The following is a 25,163-nucleotide window of genomic DNA, read 5'->3' as shown; positions in this document are numbered from 1 at the left end:
CATCCTCAATATGTTATCTGACTACTACGAAAATTATAAAGGCTTGTAAATCAGTGTTTGCTACAGAATTCTGTTAAGCAGCAGAGGTGCCTAAATCTATCCTTCATAATAGTCACATTGAATAGAAGTCAGTAATAACTAGGGGTGTAAATCGGACAGTTCATGATATGATATCGATTCTCTCAGCCAGCGATGCGATATTTGCCTATACCTCAAATTCTGCGTTGCAATTACGATTCGATTCAGGGCTATTTCGATTGATTTATGTATATTTAGATATTATGTGCCAAGTTTACACAACCAGTTCCATTTTTATTAACTCACAAATGCAACTCAAATATATAACATGAACATTTAATTAAACTCTTTTAAAATTGCATACCCTCTCCCAATTGGGAAATTTAAAACAGAAGAGTTCATTTGCAAAAACAGATAACTCCGTTCTTGTTCATATTCATATATCATGTTTTTTTGATTGTGCATTCCAAATAATATCAATCAAACTGCAGCTGGGTTGTTTTGGTTAAGAAACAAAAACTAAAAAAATACAGGTAACTTACAAAATTTAAGTTAATTGAAAGCATGTTTTTATATATTAAAAGTTATTTTTTTAGCAAAAGCAGATAACTCCAACACTCGTTTTTTTGGCAAAAGCAGATAACTCCACATTTCATGTTTCAGAGTCAAACAAAACCAAGAATTTCTATAACTCTCAATTTCTCTTTAAAGTTCTCTTTACCAAGTTACTACGATTTATTTTTATTACGCACATTAGACTAGTTGAGTTGAACATAACATTAATACACGCTTTGAAACATGGTGTACAACTTTTGGTGTAAAAAATTAAATAGCCTAAGACTTCTACTTCAATTATTAAGTACAACTGAGTAGCTGTAATTATATTCTTAAATGTTTTCAACTGAATACTACTGTAATTATTAAATTCAACTGTTTCTGTAATTATATTTATTTTTATGAAATATTTTCAACTGAATACTACTGTAATTAAGTATTTAAACACTTGTCAAAAGTAAATTTTTTGAGTGCATTTGTTGTTGAGCGTTTCATTTACCTTTGAGTTAATACGACTTTTACATACTGTCAGCTGCATGTGGGCCACATAGGGGCCCGTTAGATTTTATCAGAACTCAACCATACTAAAATGGCATACAAGGCTCAAATATGGGCCACTAGGGGTGTCAAAGTTAATCGTTTTGGCAGTGCACCGCGATGCAGATGAGGACGATTCGGTATCGGTTCAGTAATAGCCCATAACCGGTTATAATGTACTGACGCATTTCTGACGTCAGCACCGCGTGCTTACCGTACGTTCACACCGCCGCCGACTTAAACGGCAAAGAAGCTCTGGACGCCCTGTCAAGGATGCTTGTCAAAAAGTACGGGGAAGCTTGTTGACGCTTTGGTCGCTCAGGGAGAAGAGAAGTGTCACAACATGAAATGTCACATGAGATTGGTGTTTTTGCATTCCACTTCACTGCTTTTCTATTTAACTATGTAAACACGCGCTAGACTGTGTGCTCGAGCTCTGTCTTTTGCCGCGTCTCGCGCATGTCACAGCATTTTAAAAAAACGCGTCATTCAAGTTAAAATAAGTTCAACTTTAAGAACAAAAATGTAAACTATCCCAGCTATTTTATCCCATGCCTCGTTCTTTTGTAACTGGTCCCTATAAGCAAACAACGTCATATTCATAAATGATAGGAAACCCAGCAACGGCGATTATTAGCTTCTCCTCCATTTTATCTGAACTAATGTTTTGGTAGGAACGAAAGTTTACATCGTGTGTTTCTCCGGAATCAGCCAGCGCGGAGGACGTCTATATTCCGATTGGTTGCTGGCTTTTGCCGCTGCTTGCCGCTGAAACACGTCATAGCTCATTGCTGAGCTACTTTCAACTTTCTGATTGACGCTCAAAACGCTCAAAACGGCCAAAACGCGACGCCGATGGATTTGACGCTCCTTCCAGCTGAGAGAAGCCAGCTTCCATTGAAAATGAATGACTTCCGGTAGCTTTGGAAGCTCAAGTCGGCGGCGGTCTGAACTACTATATTCAAGTAGGTTTGGCGTCTTGTTTATTTTGGTTTGTAATTTAATTTCATGTTTATACATTTGTCAATATTTAAATGTTTTACAAGAAAGTACACTGCACTAAGTATTTAAGTCCCTGCATTATGCACTTTTAGTACTTACTTTTGTGTGTTCTAATCTAATGTTGCTGTTGTCTTCTGTGCCCAGACTTGAGTTTTATTTGATGTTTGATGCATTCAAGAAGCATGTTTTTTGAGGTAAAATTAAAGGTTCAGTTCATATATCTGACTGCTTGTATTTATTGACAAAATTGTATACATGTGAAGCAAAATTGAAAAATAAGGATGCAGTGCATCCTGCATCGTCAATGCATTGTGATAATCGAATCGAACCGAATCGATGACTTGATAATCGTAATCGAACCTAACCGTGAGACCAGTGTAGGTTCACACCTCTATGGGCCACATGAAATTGTATTATTTGGCTCATGCTTGGTGGAGTTATGGCATTCCCTTGGTTCAGTTCTGGCAAAGGAGATGTGGGCCATATCTGGGCCGGCAAACGCAATCTAATCTGGGCTACAGCTCAGCTGTTTATCAGGACCAAATCTGTGCCAAAGGAAATTTGCTGACTGGGTTGCTATGATATATAATAAAACCCTCGGTTAATCTTTGTAACGTCAATCTCCTCAGCTGACATAGACGCCTGAAAAACTTTGTTGTCGTGACTACACGCAATACAGGGAGCTTTTCTCTCACCACTGTATATGCTGTTTTGCAAGGTTCCATGAAAAAGTTCAGCTTTTATTTTCCTTTTACGCCCCGAAGAAGATATCACAGGTTCATCAAGTTCGTTGAAATGATCCATCCTCAATCACTTTTAGTCAGCGTTGGCGAAACCCCTCTCAGCTAGCATGTCTTTTCGAAGTGACTAACAGCCTTGTCACCTGACCCGAATACTGCGCACTAATTCGCTAAAACTGACTTATTGGGTTGTGTTCACAAACAATAACAAGGGTGCTTGTCGGTTTTTGCTTTAAAACATGAACTCGCGATGCCTTGACAGTGGAATAAAACGGCTTTTGTGACAAAACGTTTTTTTTGGGTTCAGTCAATCTTGTCAGGTGTCTATTTCAGCTGAGAAAATTAACATTATAAAGACACACCGCCAGACAGCATGGTGTGAGTAAATGAAAATGTAAGCATTGGCGGAAATGTGTAGATGGACATTATGTGAGGATGTGGAGAGTGTCAAAATAAAGGTACAGTATCTATATATCAATATTTTACGTGTGGCATCGATGCATCGTATCGTTAGACGTTTGATCGATGCATCGATACATATCGATGTATTGTTACACCTCTAGTAATGCATGATTTAAGTTTCACAATCCTTATGTACACACAACTTTATTGTGGAAAGTAATAACTTACAGTTCAGTGAGTAAGTCAGATTCCGTAACTGCTCTTGATTCAGTGAAAAATTTAAGATAGTAAAGAAGGGTCAGTGTAAAACTAAGATAATGATACCAATAACAGCATTACCAGACACAGGGTTCTCGAGTCAAACTGACCTGAGAGGGCAGATCTCAATTTTAGACCTGCCCTGAAAACCCAAAAGCTTCTGTCCTCTCACTTCATACAGGCCCACATAAGCCTTCAACTAATCTCATGGCACACAACTATGTGCTGTATATGCACTGCTGAGCCTCGGCCCGTTAGCATGATTGGCACAAGGTAATTGCTGGGAATGCCAGAAATGCAAGGGATTTAACCCTGGCTCCTGCAGGATGTCAGGCACAGCCTTCTGTTAGGAGGAATCCTTTATTCTGCATGCCCGTCGCTTTTTAAATATAGCCTCTCTAGGGCTGTTAGGGGAAGAAACTAGGGTCTGGAGAGGAAAAAAAAGGAATTTTCATTTATGAGATCAAAAACAGTTCAAACCACAACTTCACACTAAGGAAATCATGGGTAAACAACGTAAAAGCAGACTATAAAACTCCAGTGGTTTGCAGTGATGTTATTTTTAACTAAAACAAACTATCAGGCTAAATATTTTTTTATTAAAATAAAGCTTAAACAAAAATAAGAAATGTTGCCATCAATACATTGGCAAAAAACTGAAAGAAAATAAGTTAAATAATTAAAATGAATACTAAAACTAAAATGTATTAAAGCAGATTTTTAAATGTATTAAGAATAACTAACACACACAAACCAATTAAAATGAAAACTGAAAATATAAAAATAAGCTAATTCAAAATATTGATAAATACTGTGATATCATAATAAATAATACTAAAATAACACTGGTGGTTTGATTCAAGTCTTCTAAAGCAATATGATTACTTGTATGATTAACAATTTTAGTAGTCTTATCAACTCATGTATACAACAAAGCCCAAATCAAGTATGCCAATAGCAATAACTTAAAACATCACTGGTTCTTGCATGTCTACCTACGAATTATATAATTTGTTCTCTCTTCATCATACAAAGTAATCATTACTTTAGGGAAAAAAAAGATCAAACCAATGGAACTGTATGCATTACTTTATTTCTACCTTTATGACATTGTTGGACATTACAACTTTGGACCCCACTGACTTACATGGACAAAAACAACTGATATATTCTTCAAATATTTTGCATTCCGCAAAAGACAGAAAATACATGAGGGCTAGCCTTATCAGTCTTCTATTAGACCTACAGTCAAGGAGACAGACACACACACATGTTCTGACACACTTTTGCTTCAGTACCCTGAAAAGTGAGGACATGAGGCTTTTTTTAAGGTCACAGGGGTCTTGAAAAGCAGACCACTTGAAAAGACCAAATTCTCCATTCACTAGCAAAAGGTACATTAACACACATACAAATAGATGTTTCCCAGTTACGCTTTAGTCTGGGAACACATTCACTATTAGTTAAGAATTACCTCAATAAACTCCTAATGTACTGCTTACCAATAGTTAGTAAGAGAGTTAAGTATATGTAAGGGGTTGGACAAGGGGATGTAGAATATGGTCATGCAGAATAATGCATTAATAAGTGCTTTATAAGTACTAATAAACAGCCAATATGCTAGTAATATAAAACATAATAAGACAAGTTAATAGTGAGAATTGGACCCCAAAAGTGTTACCAGTTTCCCTTCGCTGCCCTAATGAATCGACACACTCCGGCAGGCAGTAATTCACCGCACTTCACTTGACATCAATACGGCAGCAGACTCATGACAGACGCAAACGTCGCTACCCTGACAGTGTAACAGCCCATCACATACATGTGCAAGAGTGGGTTAAAATATTCTCAACTTCACCACGATACAAGGTTTACACTCGCAGACAAAATAAAAACCACTGATGATGCATCAAATAAGGATATTCATGTTGAGTTGAGTGGAATTTGGGCGACATTTACGACATATATATCGTAAATATATATAAAAAAAATATATTTTATTTTAAATGGTGAAAAATAAAATAATTTTGCTGGAAATTGTCCACTTGCATTCTACAAAAAAACTGAAACACAAAATTGCTCTTACAGAGACTAAAGAAATGCACATTCTTCTTAATCTACAGCACTAAACGGAATAATTCAATATCAGAGAAAATATATTGTGTGTGAGACCATGTAACTACATATGGTATAGCTACAGTAAGTAGTGCTCACACCCAGACCAGGCAACAAACTAATAACCAAAATGAGCCATTAAAATTTCAAATGCTTATGAATCATTTATGCTTAAGCTGCTCGAGGGTGAAACTTCTTCACAAGGTTCTTTAGGGACAAAGTTTTATGACAATAGCACATTTAGAACAAAAAGGCAATCCACTGGTGAAGTTCTAACACAGGAGTTTTCCACATGGACAGTTTGCAAGGGCATTTGAACACCGTTCATAAAACAGTTGTACGTTATTTTTTTTATTTTTATTTTTTTCAAAACATCTAATAGTTTGAGCATGATTTGAATCACATTTTCTTTCTACACAGTTTTTATTAAGAGCAAATAAAGTTGCTTAAGAAAAATCAAACTCAAATCAAGCAGTGCTGATTTATTCTTGGAAAGTTTAAGTTTGGACCTAATGTTGAACCTTTTTGTGAACCTTTCTGTTGAGTCACTTTTAGGTTGTCTCAGGTCTTATAGACTGTTCACACCTGCTCTAATCTGAGAAAAAAATTAATTTATTTTATTTTCGAAATCTTATCAGATGCTGATCTGAACAGGCGATTCTCCTAACTGACCATTATGTGTTAAACTTTGTGTTGGCATGTTAGAAAAAGAATAAGGCAAAATTTGCAATGCTAATAAGAGTTTGGCGTGAAATTGTTGATTTAAGCAAAAAAAGCTGATTTGACGTATTTTTTTCTATAGATGTGTCACTAAACGTTACATTCATCTCAAGAAATCTATTCAATGCCCATAAACTCATCAGTTAGCTGAAACTGTCAGATTTAGATTGTGGTTTTTGCAATTGAAAAACAATGCATCACATAATGAGAAAGAAAAATCTGGTCCGCATTCAGCTGCAGTGTGAATGTAGTCTGAGAAGAGCTGACATTGATGATGATGTCACAGCTGGCTCAAACCTGGAAATGGCAAATTAACAAAGAGGCCTGGGATTGTTGCTGCGAAGCTGCTACTGCGGCTTCTCCCAGGAAAGTTGTCACAGATTCATGCATGACAATATGGTAATCTTCACTGGAAATATCGGAATACTAGAATCAGATAATCAAAGCACAACTCAAACTAAAACTTTGAATCTTTGGTGGCCTCATGTGATTAAGTGTGGAACTGCATGGAAATGCAAAAATATTATTTTCACAGAAAATAAATACAAATAAAACACTTGGATTTAGAAATGCAGTAACATGTCAGGCATTGAATTATCTTAGTTTGGTGACATAAAATGTAAAATACTTGGTAGAACAGATGAGCCCGTCTCAATTCATTATCCAAAAATGTAGCAGTTTCCTCATTGCAACAGCATCCTGTCACTCTCACCTGTTCATCTAATTTTTACACATAATGGGGGTTTGCCAGGCAACATGTTAAAGGGCTCTCACAAGAAAGGTCCACCTCACAGGAAACAGAGTAATCTGCCCATCCCAACATAATGTCAGAGCATACCGGATGTCTTCACTTCAGTCTTGAGTTACATAAATGTACTCCATATTTACCATATTTATGCAAAAATAGCACAGCAGTACAATGACTATTAATAGGAGGGAGTAAGTAATTGATTGTTAGTGTCCGAGGCATTGGGAATCAAAATAAACTATTCAAAACCTGTAACCAGAATTGAACAAACCTAAGATGATGATCAATTCCTATTGAACTAACATGTTTTTAACATATGAACATCACAAAGACATGAAGGCTATTGAAAGCAACTTGGACTGACATATCTTAAAATATGTCAGAGCCATCGTTTTGTCTCAAGATGCACACCTGTAATGTTTTTTGTTAAGGCATGTTTTTTGCATCTATATGTCCTAATTCAACTAAGGCCTAATCCTTACTTAAAGGGCTGGTTTCACAAACAGGGCTTAGGTTATGTATAAATTTTCCTTTGATTTTGGAGTGAAATTACATCTCACAAGATTAACCATTTAGGCTTTTGTCTAATTGTAGGAATTGGGTAGAAACTCAATCTTTTGGTAGAAGATGCGATCATGGTCCTGTATTAAACAACCCTGACACTGAATATAAAAAAGCCAAATATTCAAATAAGACAGCAGAGAGCTGTAGATTATAGATGCATGAGGCTGTCAGTGTAACCTCATGTTAGTTTCCTTCAGTTCTGTCTGGTGAATGATACTCTGATTCATGTACTCGAAACTCTTCAAGGATCTGAGCGCTAGCCTGAAAACTGCTCAACACAAGTCAAACTATCAAAACCATAAATATGAAGGATACTACCACCTTCATCCAGAAGAGCACACAATTACAGTCCCACACAGTTTTTTATTAGTGAACACTTCACTCGATGCAGTTTAGACCGAGGAAGAGAACAATCTTCTGGACGGTGGTAAAATGATACCTTTCTTGAAATATTGACTAACTATGTTTATCCTCAGTGAATGAAAAACCAGCTCAGTATGCAAGAGAAATTCCTTCAGTCTAATTAAAGAGGCTTTACGTGACCTCTGACTTCGCTTCACCCAACAGTTTCCCAGAGGACAGATGTCCACTACTGCCTGTGTGCTCGTTCTCTCGTACACAAACACAAGTCATTGTGTGATTTAGATTCACTTGAGTTGAATAAATTCAACTTGATATTTTAAGTACCTTTCAATAAATACATTAATTTATGGTAAAATAAGGTCCTCCAAAATACACCCCCGTGCTTCACTCTGGGCACAACACCATCCAGGTGTTAAGCCTATAGGGGCTTCTCCAAACCGTAACTCCCAATTGGATGTGGAAAAAAGACTAAGACAGTGAAGATGAACAATCATCAGAGAACAATACATGTTTCACATTGTCCACAGCCCAAGATTTACACTGTTGGCACCAATGAAACAGACATTTGGCATTGGAACGAGTCAACGGGCAAGTTTGGCTATAGCATCTCGACCATGAATATTGACTCTCAACGAGCAGTTTTGGTGGAAACAGGAGAGTCAAGGTGCACATTTAATTCTGCAGTGAGTCAGCAGCTGTGGTTTTATGTTTTTTGGATATCCGTGTTAGTACCTGGACATCCCTTTCAGACAGCTTCCTGCGTCAACAGTTACTCCTGTTGGGTGTGGTTCATCCTATGTGGTGGTATGCTGACATTACCCTGGATACCATAGCTCTCGATACACCACAAAGACCTGTCCTGGTCACAGATGAGCCAATGAGACGTGCACCAACAATTTGTCCTCTTTTGAACTTGGATATGTCTCCTATGTTGACGTACAGCTGTGCTAATTGCTCTGCTAATTTAACCTTCACACCCTGCTCTTACTGATGGAATGTAAAATCAGTTAAGATTGGCCACCAGGCTGCGCATATATATAGGCGTGAAACCTCCAAAACTATACTGGGCCAGTGTTTCAGTGTTGTTGTCCAACCACTGTATATCATTCCCCTAGAACAGAAATTCTAAGTGGGCCTCCTGGTGGCTTGAGATGTTTTAAAATAATACAAATCAAGATGTAAAACAAGCTAAACCACCGAGAAAAAGGTATTTCACATTTGAATTACTCATTTTCAATTTCGTTATTTGTTGACACTCCTGATTTCTGTGGGGTGGGGGGGGGGGGGGGGACTCAAAGTCAAAAAGCTTGAGAACCAATGTTACTGTTGTATGCTAAAATATGAGAACGACTACTTTAAAACATGAACCAAACAAAAATCATTTTTGTAGTGATTTGTAGTATTCATCACATGATGGAATCTCACCTGTGCACTTGTAAGGAAAAAAAAAACCCATCTGCAGTTTGCAATATGGCACTGTATGCAAGTAAGATTACAGATACCGATCACAGAGATGCAGATGCTTTTTTCCTAAAATAATTTGTTTACTTCAGATATATATCCATAAAGAAATATATCCATAAAAACTCAACTAAATCAAAAGTTTTGCTGAAACTAAATACAATTAAGTACATTTGAAAACATTATTTCATCAGAAAATGTTAAACTAGCATGAACCTTACAAATGCTCGTTTACATGATGTGATTGAAGCTTTCATGGCACTATGAATTCGAGTAATTCACAGCTCTACATGCGACGCCTGTACCGCAGGACATGCCATCGAGCCAAACGCAGCTTCCCTGACAGTGTGACAGTCCGCCTCCACATGCGTGTGCAAGAACAGGTTCAATTAATGAGCACTGCTGTCAAATCAATCATCCACTCAGTTAGCATTCCTGATTATGAAATGAAATTCAATGCAATGATAACTTATGACTTGAGTTTCATATAACAGAACTACACAAAAATCTACATTACAACTCAATAGTTTTATACGGTACCATTGCATTTATGTTATATTAAATGCTTCAGGGGCTGTATTGGTTAAAAAAAAAAAAGCTTTGTTTATTAAAAGCTGCAGCGAGCGATTTCTGAGAAAAACTGTTGATTTTTGAAATCGACACCCAGACAAACACTTCCTTCATTGCTCCACCCCCAAAATAACAAAAACACTGTGCAACACAGTAAATGACTAACAGCCAGTGCTTCAGCTCCAGTATTAGGTGGGTCCTTATTCTTACATGATTGTAACCAATCTTCTTCCAATTATATTCCCCTGATCTTTTCCGCTTTGGTAATATCTCAGCTATCTCTTTCAAGTCTTTCTACAAATTTCCCGCTAGCTCACTCTCTCTCCTCCCCCACCATAAGCATACACCCCTATTGCTGCTGATTGGCTACAAGAGTGTTTTGGTGCTCCGTGGATCAGTCCTATCCACTTCTATTTGATTTTTCTCCACATTTTCCCAAATATCTTCACGTTTCACATCGGTCAGTTGTACAGGTTTGATGACAACATGAGGGTAAGTAAATGACAGAATTAATTGTCTTGCAACTTTGTCATTCTTGAAAAGGTTAGTCATGTTGTGATTCATCTCTTGAGGTTTTGTTCATGGCGTAGAGGGTTTTTATTAAGTTACCAAAAAATATAAAAACTTTTGACTTGACTGTTATGCAAGTATATAGTCAGTAATTATGCACAAACATGGTTACTAAAAATAAAAGTCTAATTTTTAATTTTGTGGTTGGTTACGGCATCACAAAGCAATTTGCATCACTGTAGCTGTCACACTGACTTTCAGTCCAGGGCAGCACTCAATACCCCAGAGAGGAATGGAGGTGTTCACACAGGACGTGTTTTTCCTTTCAAACAGCTAGACTAAGGGATATAACTCAGCGGAACAGAACACACAGGTCTTGAGATGCGTTTAAGCACGCTTGAGACAGATTTTTAAAACAAGCTATTTTTACCTTGAAACACCATCCTAAAGCAGAAAAGTTCACGTTGCAAAATGTTGAACCAATGCAACAGCCAATGAAATCAATCTGATGCATATGTAAAAAGGCTAACAATTTAAAAACCTAAATAAATAGCACAGATGGACACTCACCCAGCACAGACAAAATGACCGAAATTGCCATCTCTAACTGGTTTCCTAGTAAGTACAGAAGAAAGTCATATATACAAGCTGTTTTCTTGCACTGTTAAAATAAGAATAAAGGACCACCAGTCTGTACATATTGTACTGTACCAGATCAAAGAATTGGACACACTCGCAGCACTACATAAGCTTGATCTCACGCTCCTAGTTTCACACTACAAAAACAAGTAAAGCAGACAGTGGTTCAGACAGACCTGTGCCATATGACTGTGTTGTTGTGTCCCAAGAAAGGGCATATATAATGAGACGTGCATATGAAACATTCAGAGCGCTCTTCCTGTGAAGAAGCTGCTTCAGGCTCCGAGCATGACAGATGGTGCCAGTCAGATGATCCCAGAGTGGGAAAGTGCCAGTGCTTTCCTGTTCTCACCTGGGGATGAGGGGAAAATGGGAGTTTGTGCTTCTTGACCTACCTAACCGAAATCTACACTTTACTTAAGATGTGCCACTTTACAGTTAGGTTGTCCTCAAGAGAAATGACAATGCTAGTGCACAGCTATATTGCAGGATGGTTTCTATTAACTAATATTAGAAGAAAGTGTATAAAACAAAAAACAACAAAAAAATGTAATAAAACTAAAAAACAACAACAAAAACAGGGCATGTGCTGTGTCAGGACAAGGGGTAAGATGTATCAGGAGATTTATTAATGAACAATTAATATTTCAAATAAAAAATATTACCATTCAAAATGTAATTTAAAAAAAATGGTATTAGTAGTTAAATTAACATTTTGTAATTCCTGCATTTGAAGGCAAAGCTTACCATCACTAATATAAAGGTGAAAAGAGGTGGAAAAATAGGTGAAAAATGGGACAGTCCCCTTTTAAATTAAATGATCATATAACAAATGTGTATATTAAAAGGGCACGGTTTACCACACTCTTAACTACTTGCCCCTCAAAAGGCAGTACACCATTCATATGAAGTCTAAATGAAGCACATGACCAAAAAAAAAAGAGTTTTAAATGCAATTAAACATTAGGATTTGCATATTCGACAATAACAGCAGGAAATTATGAAGAGTAAGACAAAACTTTATCCATTGGGTTACGGTTGGATCAGGAAAAATATGGTATTATCGGTCCCCCTGTAGTCAATAATTTTATCCATTAAAACTCATCTTTGATCACCAAAATAACATTTTAAAGTGTTTTCCTTAAAATAGCTTGAATGTAACTACACCCTTGCCCCACAGTATTCGCGGTTCGATGAATATGCAAATTAGCACCGCCTCCACTCACTCGCACCAGCTCAGAGAATCACTCGTTGACGTGATTGGTTACAAGATAGTTTGGGACGTCAGAAACACCAGCGATTTCAAACCGTGTTTTTGAGACTGTCTTTGGTTCACTGCAGTTTAAAGAGAATGGTGTTGACTTATGAATTTGCACATGTTTTGTCTAAAAGCATATTAAAAGCACCACATAGCCATATAAACAACATTAAAAGCTTCATTTTTACCTCAGGGGGACTTTAAAATGAAAGTAAATGGGGTCACTTTTGATGTTATGGTGTCTTTATAGCTAACTGCTTATTTTCCGGCCATTTCTGATGTCAAAGTTGACAATAATTGCTAGTCATTTTCACAATTCATAACCCCAAAATTCGATCCCAAAGACTTTAGAAATATCCAGCAATGCCTGCAAATACAGTAAATCTAACATGACTTCTGTGTACATAACGCCGTAAACCCCCTGTACACAGCCCTTGAGTGGTTTTGAACATACAAGAGGGCAGCGCAGCGTTTCATGTCTCTTTAAACACAAGTCTAAGATCAGATCAAAAAGTGCTGCTTTTGATGCCGCAATCTCTTTTTGAAATCAGAGGGCGATTAGGCCTACCTCTTACTCCACTTGACGACAGCATCGGCTTAACATCAACTTACCAGAGACACAACATGTCCATTTCATCTTTCGTTCTTTGAAGACCATCTGTGAACCCACACAGGCTGTTTAAATACACTTGGCACTCTTAATGAGGTTGTCCGATGCGGACAGTCTTCAAACAACCGTACCACATTTAGCCAAGTTTGTATTTCTAAATGCCAGTCTATACGACTCATTTAAAGGACAAGCTAACATCAACATTTTTAGCTTAATGTCTCTCCTTCTCCTACAAACACACATCAGTTGCTGTACTCTATTGGTTTGTCATCAGACAGCTGTCGTTGCAGGACTGTGGCCAAAAATGACACTGCAAGAACCTCAGCGAATAGCAGGATTTAAAGCCAATTAATCATCTGTCGTTAAAATTCCCTAAATTAGTCTCAGACGGCAACAGCTTTAAAGAGAAAATGTAAGTGAAAGCAGCTCGTTTTAGCCATACTGATATTAAATTGTATCAACCATTTAAACAGTGTTGCACACTTTGAAATCATCAAGTTACTCTGCGACATGCAGAGAAAAATTTTCAAATCCTCAATAATACCAACTTCTTGAAAAAGAGAAGAAAAGTTTTTGTGGGGAGGCAAGGGAAAATATTTCTAAACAGTTCATGTTTAATTAATGACTTAATTTAAGGAATGCCTTTTGGGCATTTACTTCCAGCTTGTTCATTTTTCAGGCATTGCCTGTTTCAATGCATAGTATGTTTGAATTTATAAAACCCATGGCTAGGGTTCAGTACAGATCTGAAGAGGCTCACAGTTCACATAACACATAGAAGGCTTGAGTTAATTACACCTTACATAAACCATGAACAATGACCACAAGGCATCAACTGGCACTCAAGGAGACACCAGATTGCTGCATAATTATTAAATATTTCTCTAAAGCACAAAAAGTCCATAAACATTGAGCAGATAGCCGGGAGTGTGGAAAAATCACAAGACAGGAGACCAATTGAAAATGGAACTGAGTGAACATCATGACAAACTTAGAAGTAAAAAAATAATAATAAAATAAAAAAAGCCTTTCTACATTTGTCAAAAGGAATGCCAAACATTTTAAAGTGCTCAGTAAGGCAGCCATTTCAATACAGTTGCTCAGAAACATTTTCTAACCAGCTAAGCCGTTTCCAAAATGCAAAGTCACTTGTTAAAGACAAGCTTTCACAGCTGTTTTTATCACTGAACTAAAAAAAAAAAAAACTAAAAAAAACTTAAATGCTTCTACCAAAACAAATCATGTTTGGCTAGACAATAAAAAAGCACAACTAAATAAAAAAAATACTCTTCATTCTGTCTAGCTATCTATCCATCCATGTTGAAATTAAATGTGGATATTGTCAGTATCTACTTGGAATCTATTTTTACAACTAACATCTATGAACTTACACAGTACAAATGAAAAGTCTTTACAATTATTGAGTCTTTCAGAGTTACAACCCCCACTTTTAAATAGGCTGTCAACAAGGGATCTTTGAAAATGTAGCTAATCAGGAACCAAACAGCAAGGCAAGACATTTTTGAGGTCAGGTTTCATCTCCTACCATTAAAAGTGTGTGAAACTGCTTTCCAAGATCATTTATTCAGTCCTGCTAAATTCAACCTTGAGGTCAAGACTCTGACTTGAGGAACTGACGTCAGATGAGAAGAGAAAGTGCTTCAAATGTACACTTTTTCTGTTGTCTAAGACTGCGTGAGGGAATTCAATCATTACTAAGCTTAACGCAAACACTATCAGTTACAGGATGTTGCTTTTGAATACAAATTTGACATTAAACCCCAGTTACTTCTACCCAGCAATTTCAAGAGCTCAACATTAGCATACTATGAAAAGCCCTGAATGCATAATTACCAAAGTAACCAAACAGAGATAAAACACGCTGAAACCACATTTCCTCAAAGAAAATATTTTAGATTGACCTCATTTAGAAAGCTACAGCATTCCTATTCACGTTCTTAATGAAATCTTGATCTAGCCAAGGGGAGAAGGACAACAGCCACAGATGTGCTCTGTACCATTGAGTCTAGGCCACCTTTACACTGCAGGTCTTGATGCCCAATTCCAATTTGTTGATGAGCATCCGATTTTTTTTTTTTGGACTGCAATGGACGCAGAAAGATGAGCAAAACATTTGTCTCTTAAGGCGGGGAGAAAAGACGAGACCGTTATTATCGCTGTAGTTGATGTCCACCTCAGTTGACGTCATTCGCCACCATCGCTTTCTTTTAATGACGTACGACTTGCATTGACGGGGGAATATCCCATCTGTCCGCTTACATGGCAGAAACAAATACACGCATCCGATTCATATCAGATTCATATCAGATTCACTTCCACATATGAATGAGGCCTGAAACCAATCGGAGACTATCGAAAACCATGTGCTTTTTTCCTGCTTACACGTTCATGGGTCATATCTGATCAGTGTCATGGAAGGCCCGGGGGCCCTTCATGTAATACAAATGCGGCCTGAGTCGCTAAAGAGACTCATAATAATGTAATTGCTATTTGAAAAAAAAAAATCCCCTAAAACGCATCGTGCAGCCCAAACCGTAAGGCCTAGAGACTTAAAACACGGCCAGATGGTAGGCCACACTTGTGGGGAGAACCTATCAGAGTATGACCCCGATTGCCCCATAGGTGGCGCTACAGCAACCAAAAGTACTAAATTGCTCATAACTCCTTATGTCGGATTTTGTCCAAAACCTACTTTTGCGAACTAGTCCCTGGTTTTTCGCCCGATCGGAACCAAACCAGTCTAGGCCTATTCTCTGGACTCTCTAGATCAATAATTATCGAAAAAAAGCAATTGGGTGGCTGTAACAGGGTCATTTAGAAAAGGGGCGTGGCAAAATACAGTCAAAAAAGATGCTAAAGAGGTTTTGGTCACTTTAGTTTAGAGTCCAACTCTCACTAATAACTACAACTTTTGCCTCAAACTCCTAATTACTGCTTATTAGTAAGGTAGTTGTTAAGTTTAAGTATTGTGTACGATTAAAGGATGTACAATATGGTCATACAGAACAAGGCATTAATATGTGCTTTATACGTACTAGTAAAGAGCACAAAAACAATAACAACATAATTAAACAGCCAAACTTCTTAGACAGGTTTAAATATATATACACACACACACACGTATATAAATAGATACACGCATAGTAAAAACTAAAAAAAATCTTTAAAAGATCTGGCTAATTAAATTCTTTTGTTCATTCAATGAGCAACAGGCTTTTAAGAGAATTTAACAATTCTTGTCAAGGCAACAAAAGACTGTTAAGCATTTAACAATACAATGCAAGAAGCTACAAACCCTGTTATATCTCATTTGCTTGATTTTAAAAGCCCATTACAAATGAGCATTATTTGCTCGTATACTACAGGCAAACATTACCCTGATAGGCAAATATCCAACAGTTGCGATGAGATTCACATACAGCTCAACACAATCTAATCTACACTGTGACGATCAACTGTAAATTCATAACATGTTTACATATTTTAGTTCTTATTGTAAGTTGGATTTTTTTGCAGTGTACTTAAATTCTTTATATTTAAATATTTAGATTTTTATTTATTTTATACACTATTTATTGGTAAACTGTAGTCTGAAAAATATTTACATTTTATAATCTGAAATTAGGCTATAAATTGAAATATTAGTTAACTAAAGACATTAAAGATCATCAATAATAAACTATAAATAAAATTAAAAAATCAAATAATTGCTTAATCTCAATATTGCTGACAAGTATTTAAAAAGAAAATTTTAATCACCACATTTTCTCTCCAAACTTTTCTGTGGAGCCCATAACACCCTCGTGCTGCCCTCTAGTGTGCCCAGAGACCAGTTTGAAACCCACTGTGCTTTCAGCTAAAGCACAGCATACGGTGAATAGGCTAATTAAATCACCACTATGGTCTACAATCTAATACTTAGCAAGGTCTGCTAGTCGACCATCTTGACCCCATCCCTACTAGACAGGCAGCGCACTAGACTGAGCCAATATGTTGTTAAAAAAAACCTGACAAAACATAGACATCCTTTTGAAAAGGCACACTCCAGACATCACTGTTCTGCTAACTTCAGCCCTGCTGTGACTGCCTCAATCAGATAAACAGTGTTCTCATCCAAAACACAAGGCGGATGAGACGCTCTCCACACACAGATGTGATAAGATGTTCTCTGGAGATTCACTCACCAGTAACAGTGCGACCTTCTTCATACTGCGATTCCCCATGGCAGCTCAGAGAGACTCCGCTCAGTCACAGAAACAAACGGTAAGAGGATTTGCAGGTCGTCTTCTGTCAGTGCGATGACAAGCGTGTCGACATCATGAGGATGAGGAGGGTCTGCGCGCTCTTGCATTCCCTCCCCTCGCTCTTCTCTATCTCCGCTTATTTGCATTTCCTCTTTGCTCAAAAACAGACACAATCTCTCAATTTTGTTTCCATCTGACTAATACACAACTGAATGAATGAAACCGCTTATGTATACAACATGACTTGCCAAAATACACACATTACTGGAGTAAATGTTTATGGCCTTGGAGGTTTACAAGTGGTGATCAAACACTGCGGCCAAAAAAATCAAAAAAACAGGCCAGACGTCTCAGATCCACAGACACATGTATCATTAATTATGGTGATAGAGACTGACTCTCCAGCCAGCCAATGGTTGTCATTCTGCAATGTCAGAGACGTTCCTTTTAACCAATCAGACTGGAATTATAGGTCACTTGCTTCTGACCCCATAAACATCAAAACACGTCTCTATACAGATGTTAATTTGACAAAATGTTCAAACTTTAAGCATATTGGAACAACCAGTCTAGTCAAATAGTCCAAAACGCTTTCCTTTGGAGGTCAATGATGAGTAATAACAGGCAGCTTGCTGTTTAAAACCTCACCAGACATGACTTTTCCCACAGAACACTATAAAGTAGCCAATCCGACCCATATGATATCTGGAATAACATGAGGGTGAGTAAATTATACGATTTTCATTTTTTAGCTGAATCATTCCTTTAACTCAGGGTTTGGGGTTTGTGAGGGAACTGCAGAGGGTTTGAGAGTTGACGAAAAGCTAAATAAATATTTTAAAAAGTCAAATAAAATAAAATGGGCTGCACAAGTAACCTACATTAAACTGAAATCACAATATGGCTCAGTGTAATTATCCAAACACGATTTAGCTGTTCATTTTCATGCAAGAAATTAAGAATTTAAGACATTAATATTGTCACATGTAACAAAATTATTCTTATTATCTTCAAATATTATTTCTAAACTAAAATTGTAGCATTATAATAGTAATATATTTGTCTTCATTTTATAATTAGTTAAACATAAATACAAAAACAAAAAACAATAAAGAATGTTTGTTTTTTTAATAATTTTGCCAGGACGTTTCAGCAGCTACAAGAGATTAAATGTTTATTCTCATATTGTGATTTAACCTCCGATATGACAAGATAATCACAATATAATTTTTGGACTAAATTGTGCAGCCTTATTCTGTAAATAAATCATTTTAAAATAAAATAAAACACTTAAGAAAGATTAAAAATATTCTATGTTTACTGCATGTCAATGTGATAATTAACTGACATCAGAGAACTGTGAACACGTTAAATATTGGAAATATCAAATTAAAATCTCAGGGGTATTGACATTTTTTCCATCAAAAGGGGCTCGGCTAAAAAAAAAACGGAATCCCTGCTTTAACTTCCATCACTCAAGTGATTTGAGAATGTGAGAACAAAAAGAGCAATTTAGTTTTAAAATGAAACCCATCAAGCTAATCCAGAAGCGCCTGAGCACATTCAATACTTGACATCAGCAAACCAACCTTTGTTTAAAGCATAATCCTTCATTTGGCCAGGGATGTGATGTTCGGGTTATGAATGACAGTTCATCACTCCATAAAATCAATTCTCACAACAAAATGATTGTTTATCTAATGCAAAGCCAATAACGACCAGTAGAGGGAAACAAACACCATGATTGCAGAAGCACTGACTCAATCCCATCAACATCTGCACGCATTAGATACTTCTGATTAAGTCTAATGTGGTGAGAAGAATATTTCCATTTGAACTAAGGAGCAACTGAGAAAGTGAACTTCAGTCGCTTACCTTATTCTTGAAGACAGAAGGTGAGCTTTGGTGCAGTCGTCCAGAGGACTGGTCCGTGTTATCGTTAGGGTCCGAAACACTGGTCCTGAGGGAGGGAGAGTGGAGGCCATCCTCTCCTTCCTCCTCTTCTTCAGCCTCCTCCTCCTCCTCTCTCCCACTGTCTTCTGAATGCTCAAACTCATCGCTGTCCTGGTCCATTTCCTCCTCGTCGCCATTCTCCTCTTCCTCTGGCCGGTCGTCATCTTCCTCTGAACGAAGTCCCGCCCCGACCTGCCCATCCCGTCTGCCGTTATTATTCTCCTCCTCCTCATTCTCCTCTTCCTCGTCGTCGCGATGCCTTCTCCGCCGCCGGCGCTGCTCCTGCTCCCACATCCACTGGGCGCCCTTCTCGGCTCCGTTGACCTCGCTCCTCCGTCCTCCCTCCACCGGTTCGCCTCCAGAAGGCCATGGCTCCTCCTCTCCTTCCCGTCTACCCTCTTCCTCCTCGCCCGGTTCTCTCCTCTGCCCCTGCTCCTCCTGCTCCTCCTGCTCCTCCAGCACCTGGTCGACGTGCTCCGCCTGGGGCTGGGGTGTGCGGCCGGAGGTGCTGTTACCTGCCCCTGGCCTCTGCTGCTGGGCCGCCCTGCTGCCGCTGCCCCCCGACAGCAGATCCTGGTTCATTTCCAAAAGCCAGCTTGCTACCTCCTGCACCTTCGCTAGGCTGTCTGAAGAGGACAAGGACTTGGCATTCTGAAAGAGAGATGGAGACGGAAAATGGTTCAAATCACCATGAAATCAACATAAAAAGGCAATAAAAGGCATGTGTTGGGGCTGGTTATACAAAAGCGTGTTTGCATCCAGAGCGTGCTGAAAGTGGGTAACTCATTCTTTTATTCATGCCTGTGAAATAAAACAATAGGCATTTGCATCTATGCTGGGAAAGACGCAATATGAGGATCCCTCAAACAATGGGCACCTCTCCTGATCATCTACACTAGGCTTGACCTGGAAACCACGGCAACAGTATCACTTCAACACACGCAAACAAACATTCAGTTTCATTCAGACATTCAAGTTTTTCTTTTTACTCTGTTCCATGTCAATTCTACTGTCTTTAAATCCTTGCATGTAATAGTAATAATATATAAACACATTATAAATAATAAGCACATTAGGTACCGTTCAAAAGATTGGGGTCCAGGCGATTTATTTTCCCAAAGATATTAATACTTTCTTTTTTTTTTTTTTTTTTGCTTTTTCTTCTTAAGGACATTTAAAAATCTTCAAAAACATTTATAAAGTTACAAAATGTTATAAAACTGCTGTTCGTTTGAACTTTCTTTTTAGTTTATACATGTAGGCTATTTTAAGCATCTTATTTTCACCTGTGATGAGACATTTTTCGTGAGCACCAAATCAACATATCAGAATGATTTCTAAAGAATAATGTGACACTGAAGATTGGAGTAATGGCAGCCATCACAGGAATGAATTGCATTTTAGTATAAATCAAAATAGAAAACTTTTTTCAAATTGCAATAAAATACAGTTAGAAGAATAATATTTTGAAGTATTATCAAACAATTCTTCAAAGATAAAATAAAATGTTAGACTCAATTTATTTCATCTCTGTCAATTAGAACATGAATTGATACTTAATGCATAGCTATGTGGAGGAAGATTACGGACCACTCACATTTCGCCGTTGGGGGCAGAAAGTCTAGACAATGTCTTTAACACAGATTCACTAGTATTCAAGCTAAATTTAGATAATAAAAACTCCAATCACTGCTATAACAAATCAAATACACTCACTGACAACCATAAAAAGCCAGCAGAGGGCATCACTGCCAAATAAGCAGTTCATGTACAAGGTTTAAGAATCCAGACACATAACGCCATGTCTTGCAGCAGGATGTACACAATAATATCATGTTACAGTAAGGATGGCCCACCGCTGTGAGTCAGTTTCTGGGCGGAGCTGTTTGATGTTTTTCCCTTACATTTTTTTGATGTACATCACGCTTTTGTTTTGCGACGTGGTTTTAGGACTACTGAAATGTTAGCTGGGCAAGTAAAAAAAAAAAAAAGGGGGGGGGTGACAGTCCTTATTAAACCTTTAAATAAACCCTGAACTAACTAACTTCACAGAAAGAGAGGCCAGTAAAATGATAGATAACGGGTACAAGTGGAAGCAGGGATGCGCAGTGTAATCCAACCAGGAGTGTGAAAAGGCATGTGAGTTTGATAGAGACTTGATTAAGGTAATCGAGCGTGCACAGATGGGCTGATGCGATAAGAGACGAGAGGCTGACTGACTGCATGAATGTTGTTGTGTGCGCATAAAAATAAAAAATAAATAAGATACAAGACCTCAACACCGTGAAGAGGGAACCTGTCAATTAAGACATGGATTAACTCAGTGTTTATTTTTGTAACAAGTGGCCATGTTCGTTTCCATAATTCCTTAATGCACATTACTATAAAATTGTCAATCTTACAAATTAATGATAACTAGAACTATAAAGTTTTAATAATCGTTCTAATTCTATGTGAATAGGGAATTCTACCCCATAACTATAATGATAGCAACACAGACAGGACGTTGTTGGAATCACTTTCAGAATGTATTCCAGCTGATGAATGATAAAAACATTGTCAGCCAATTAGAATCCATCCAAGCAGTAGCGCATATAATAAACAGAACATTGTTGTCTGTTGATGTGGATGCAAATGTATCGTTATCTTTTTATTTACCGTTCTTAGTGCAAACAAGCCTTTAGCATTTATTGCCCTCAGCAGTCTGTTGGCAAATTAAGAGAAATTTAAATCAGAAATTCAATGAGATTCTTTTTTTTTTTTAAAGTGTCTCATTGTACATGTTTGGTTCACTAAAAAGAATCTAGCAGGAATTAAACTATATAGTTTGCACTGATCAATCGGTCAAGTCAGGAACTAGTAAACAATAAACATTAGTAAGAAATATTTAATATATTGTCAGAATATACACACAATAATGAATGATTGTCAATCTAGCAGCATGGTTTGTTTTTTTTTCGTCCAGATGGTTTAGTTACAGGATCTAGCCACCAGCAGGGGCGAACAGAACCATTCTAACCTGCTAATCTTTGTCCCTGTTCTTTAACACAAGCAGCGTCCATTACAGCTGTATCCTTCATCCATCAGATATATGCGTTTACTTCTCTCAGAGGTCTGAATTAGGCTCTAATCACAGCATATATATGAAGGCAGAGATCTCAGGGCAATTTAAAACAGTTTATAGCATCTGATTAGATGAGCCTTTGATTACCGAATCCTTTCCTTTATAATAGAGAAGATCATAGCATAATCAGGCAAGATCTAATTGGAAAATGATTATGTGGCAATGAACTTCAAATAGACATTTCAATTTCCCTTCCCATACAGAAGTCGAACCAGGTGAGCTCTATAAGAAAACACATCCGTCCTCTGGTGACTGATCTGAAACTTGGTTAGTTTCTCAACGTGCTAAAAAGCAATTACTTAGCAAAGTGATAGATGCATGTCAGTGCAAACACAAAGAGCTTGTGCCTGGTGAAGTGGGCTGTTCTGTGTCTTGAAGGTACTGGGCTTCCTGTTAGTATTCATGTCCTGCATGCTGGTCTATTCGTGCAACTGCATTAGACACAGAACACAATTAGTGCTGTTAGACTGCACAAGTGAACCAATGTGTGATCAAGTGACAGTACTGCAATCTAACCGGCAACACGCACGATAACATTAAGCCTCATTTGCATTGAGGGCGACACTGTTAAAGTGTATGAAAACTGCTTTAACAACAGTAATTTGGTTTAGTACGCGTCGCAAGGTTACCAAAGGCCCGGGTTTACTTAATTTTCAGCGTTGTGCTTCGTTTCGCACAGTTGGGTGAAGGGCCTTTCAAAGTTTACTCCTTAGGCCGTTAGTGCAGAAAGACGTGATATGCGTACTATCTAGAGGACTTTGTTTTCAAGTGCTCAAGTCACTCTCAAATAACATCACGTGGAAAGTAAAAAAAAAAAAAAAAAAAACACATGAAACCATCATAAATATAAAGAATTAATTTCTAAGGACTTGGTATACATGCGTTTCAAACTAAGCTATTTTCTTTTCTTTAGTGTAGACACTCATTTGTCATTGACCCGCAAATCACTTGGGAAAACATCTGAATGATTCAGGCTGGGTATTTTCACCAGCACAAAAAAGCCCAAAGTGCCTGGTTTGAAATCGGAGGTAAGTGTAATCCAAGGGAACAGGAGAAAGACTTAAAGCAAACAAGTCAGTAATAAATTCATCAAATTCTTGCATCAAAAAGTAAGTAAAATGGTTTCAAACCAAACATTTACATTACTAACGAATACAGGACGGTTTATGCGATGACACAGGGAAAACTCCCAGTGTTTTATAAAAGTATTGCTTTCCAGACATACGCTCTGATATGGAAAACTGGAAGCATTGCCATAAAAAGAAGAATGTGGCTCGGCTCCCGGGGAATGCGGCCAGGCTGGCGTAGGCGAGCAGTCTGATAAGGGAGTGAGGTGCATCATTTCTTTAGTTATTACCACAGTGTACACTTCAGCAGCAGCTCATTTATCTACATCTAAAGGGGCTGAGAGGAAGGTGAAGCCAAAATGGGTTTTGGCACATCCTCTCAGAGAGAGCGTTTTCAAAGGAGGTGAAAAGGAGGGAGGAGAGAGTAGCGGTATTATTGGTTTTACAATGTCATTTCCTACAAATCTGCCCGACTGTCATCTCCTCTTGGACACATCAGTTACAGGAAACATTATGAATGAACAGGAAAAGAAAGGATTATATTTATTTACCCCAACGGTACCTGGATGGGTCTTTATGATAAGAACCAAGCCAAATAAAGGGAAAACCCATCACCTGGTTTCTGAAATTACTAATTCACTCAAAACTGCAGCAATTCCTCTTCTGCCGTTAGCAGCAGCAAAATAATTGGCAAAATGGTAAACAAGCCCATTTTAAATATTCATAAGTACAAAAGACGAACAAAAATTTGGGTGAATATCTGCAGCCTGTGCTGGAAAACAGATCTCCTGCAGAAAAAAGGGTTCCAGTTTAGTTACATCAATAATGGGGGGTTGGGTTGTTAGAGAAAAATGGTTTGTGAGAAAATACAGTTTCTGTGACCTTGAGTGGCCAGGCAGAACAGGCTGAAAAGACTATCCATCGACGGGCTATGCATAGCTTAACTGCATGAGCATCAAACTGAAAAACCACATTATGTCTCCATTATTAGCTTATGCAGAAACCATACACTTTGGCATTAAAGAGATTTTAGCTCTGTGGTACTGTATGTTTATTAAAGGGATAGTTCACCCTAAAATTAAAATTCTGTCATCATTTGCTCACCCTGAAGTTGTTCCAAACCTGTATAAAATGTATTTGTTCTGCTGAATACAAAGATATTTGGAAGGATTTTGCTAACCAAACAGATCTCAGGCCCCATTGACTACCATAGTATGTTCCCCCCTACTATGGTAGTCAATGGGGCCTGAGATCTGCTTGGTTACAAACATTCTTCCAAATATCTCCCTTTGTGTATCTACCCCAGCAAAACAAAGACATTTATACAGTTTTGGAACAATTTGAGAGCGAGTAAACGTTGACAATTTTCATTTTTGGGTGAACTATCCCTTTAAGGAATTGTAAAGAAGATACTAAATGAAGAAAGTAGGAATTAAGGAATAGTGATAGACTGAAATATGAGGTCAATTAATCGTAATACACAGGTGATGACCTGCATCTGAAAATGCAAACTTTTCTACTATATAGCAGGTGAAAAACGGTATGTGAAATGTTCGAAATCTTAGTATTCATAAAACAACCGGCGAAAACACATGGATGACCTACTACTACTGCCGAGATTCTGAAGCATGAAACTAATGGACACTTACTATCCCATAAGACCAATGGAGAGGAATGGGACATA

At 37.7% G+C, this 25,163-nt stretch overlaps 1 protein-coding gene across 3 annotated transcripts in view; it reads right to left on the bottom strand.

Moving 5' to 3' along the window:
- fbxw7 (F-box and WD repeat domain containing 7) overlaps nucleotides 1–25,163 on the bottom strand; it is a 173,335-nt gene that overhangs the window by 76,120 nt on the left and 72,052 nt on the right. For all 3 annotated transcript variants that reach the window (XM_077232408.1, XM_077232410.1, XM_077232407.1), the window contains one exon: nucleotides 19,211–19,939. In XM_077232408.1, coding sequence (XP_077088523.1) covers nucleotides 19,211–19,870 — 660 coding nt within the window. In that variant the 5' untranslated portion in view covers nucleotides 19,871–19,939. The remainder of the gene's footprint in view (nucleotides 1–19,210; nucleotides 19,940–25,163) is intronic.

The sequence above is a fragment of the Siphateles boraxobius genome, unplaced genomic scaffold, assembly GCF_051911475.1.
Source record: "Siphateles boraxobius isolate OS27281-9 unplaced genomic scaffold, OSU_SipBor_1 17, whole genome shotgun sequence".
In the NCBI taxonomy this organism is placed as follows: Eukaryota; Metazoa; Chordata; class Actinopteri; order Cypriniformes; family Leuciscidae; genus Siphateles; species Siphateles boraxobius.
The sequence above is the reverse complement of the archived record's forward strand: the minus strand, read 5'-3'. Positions and strand labels throughout refer to the sequence as shown.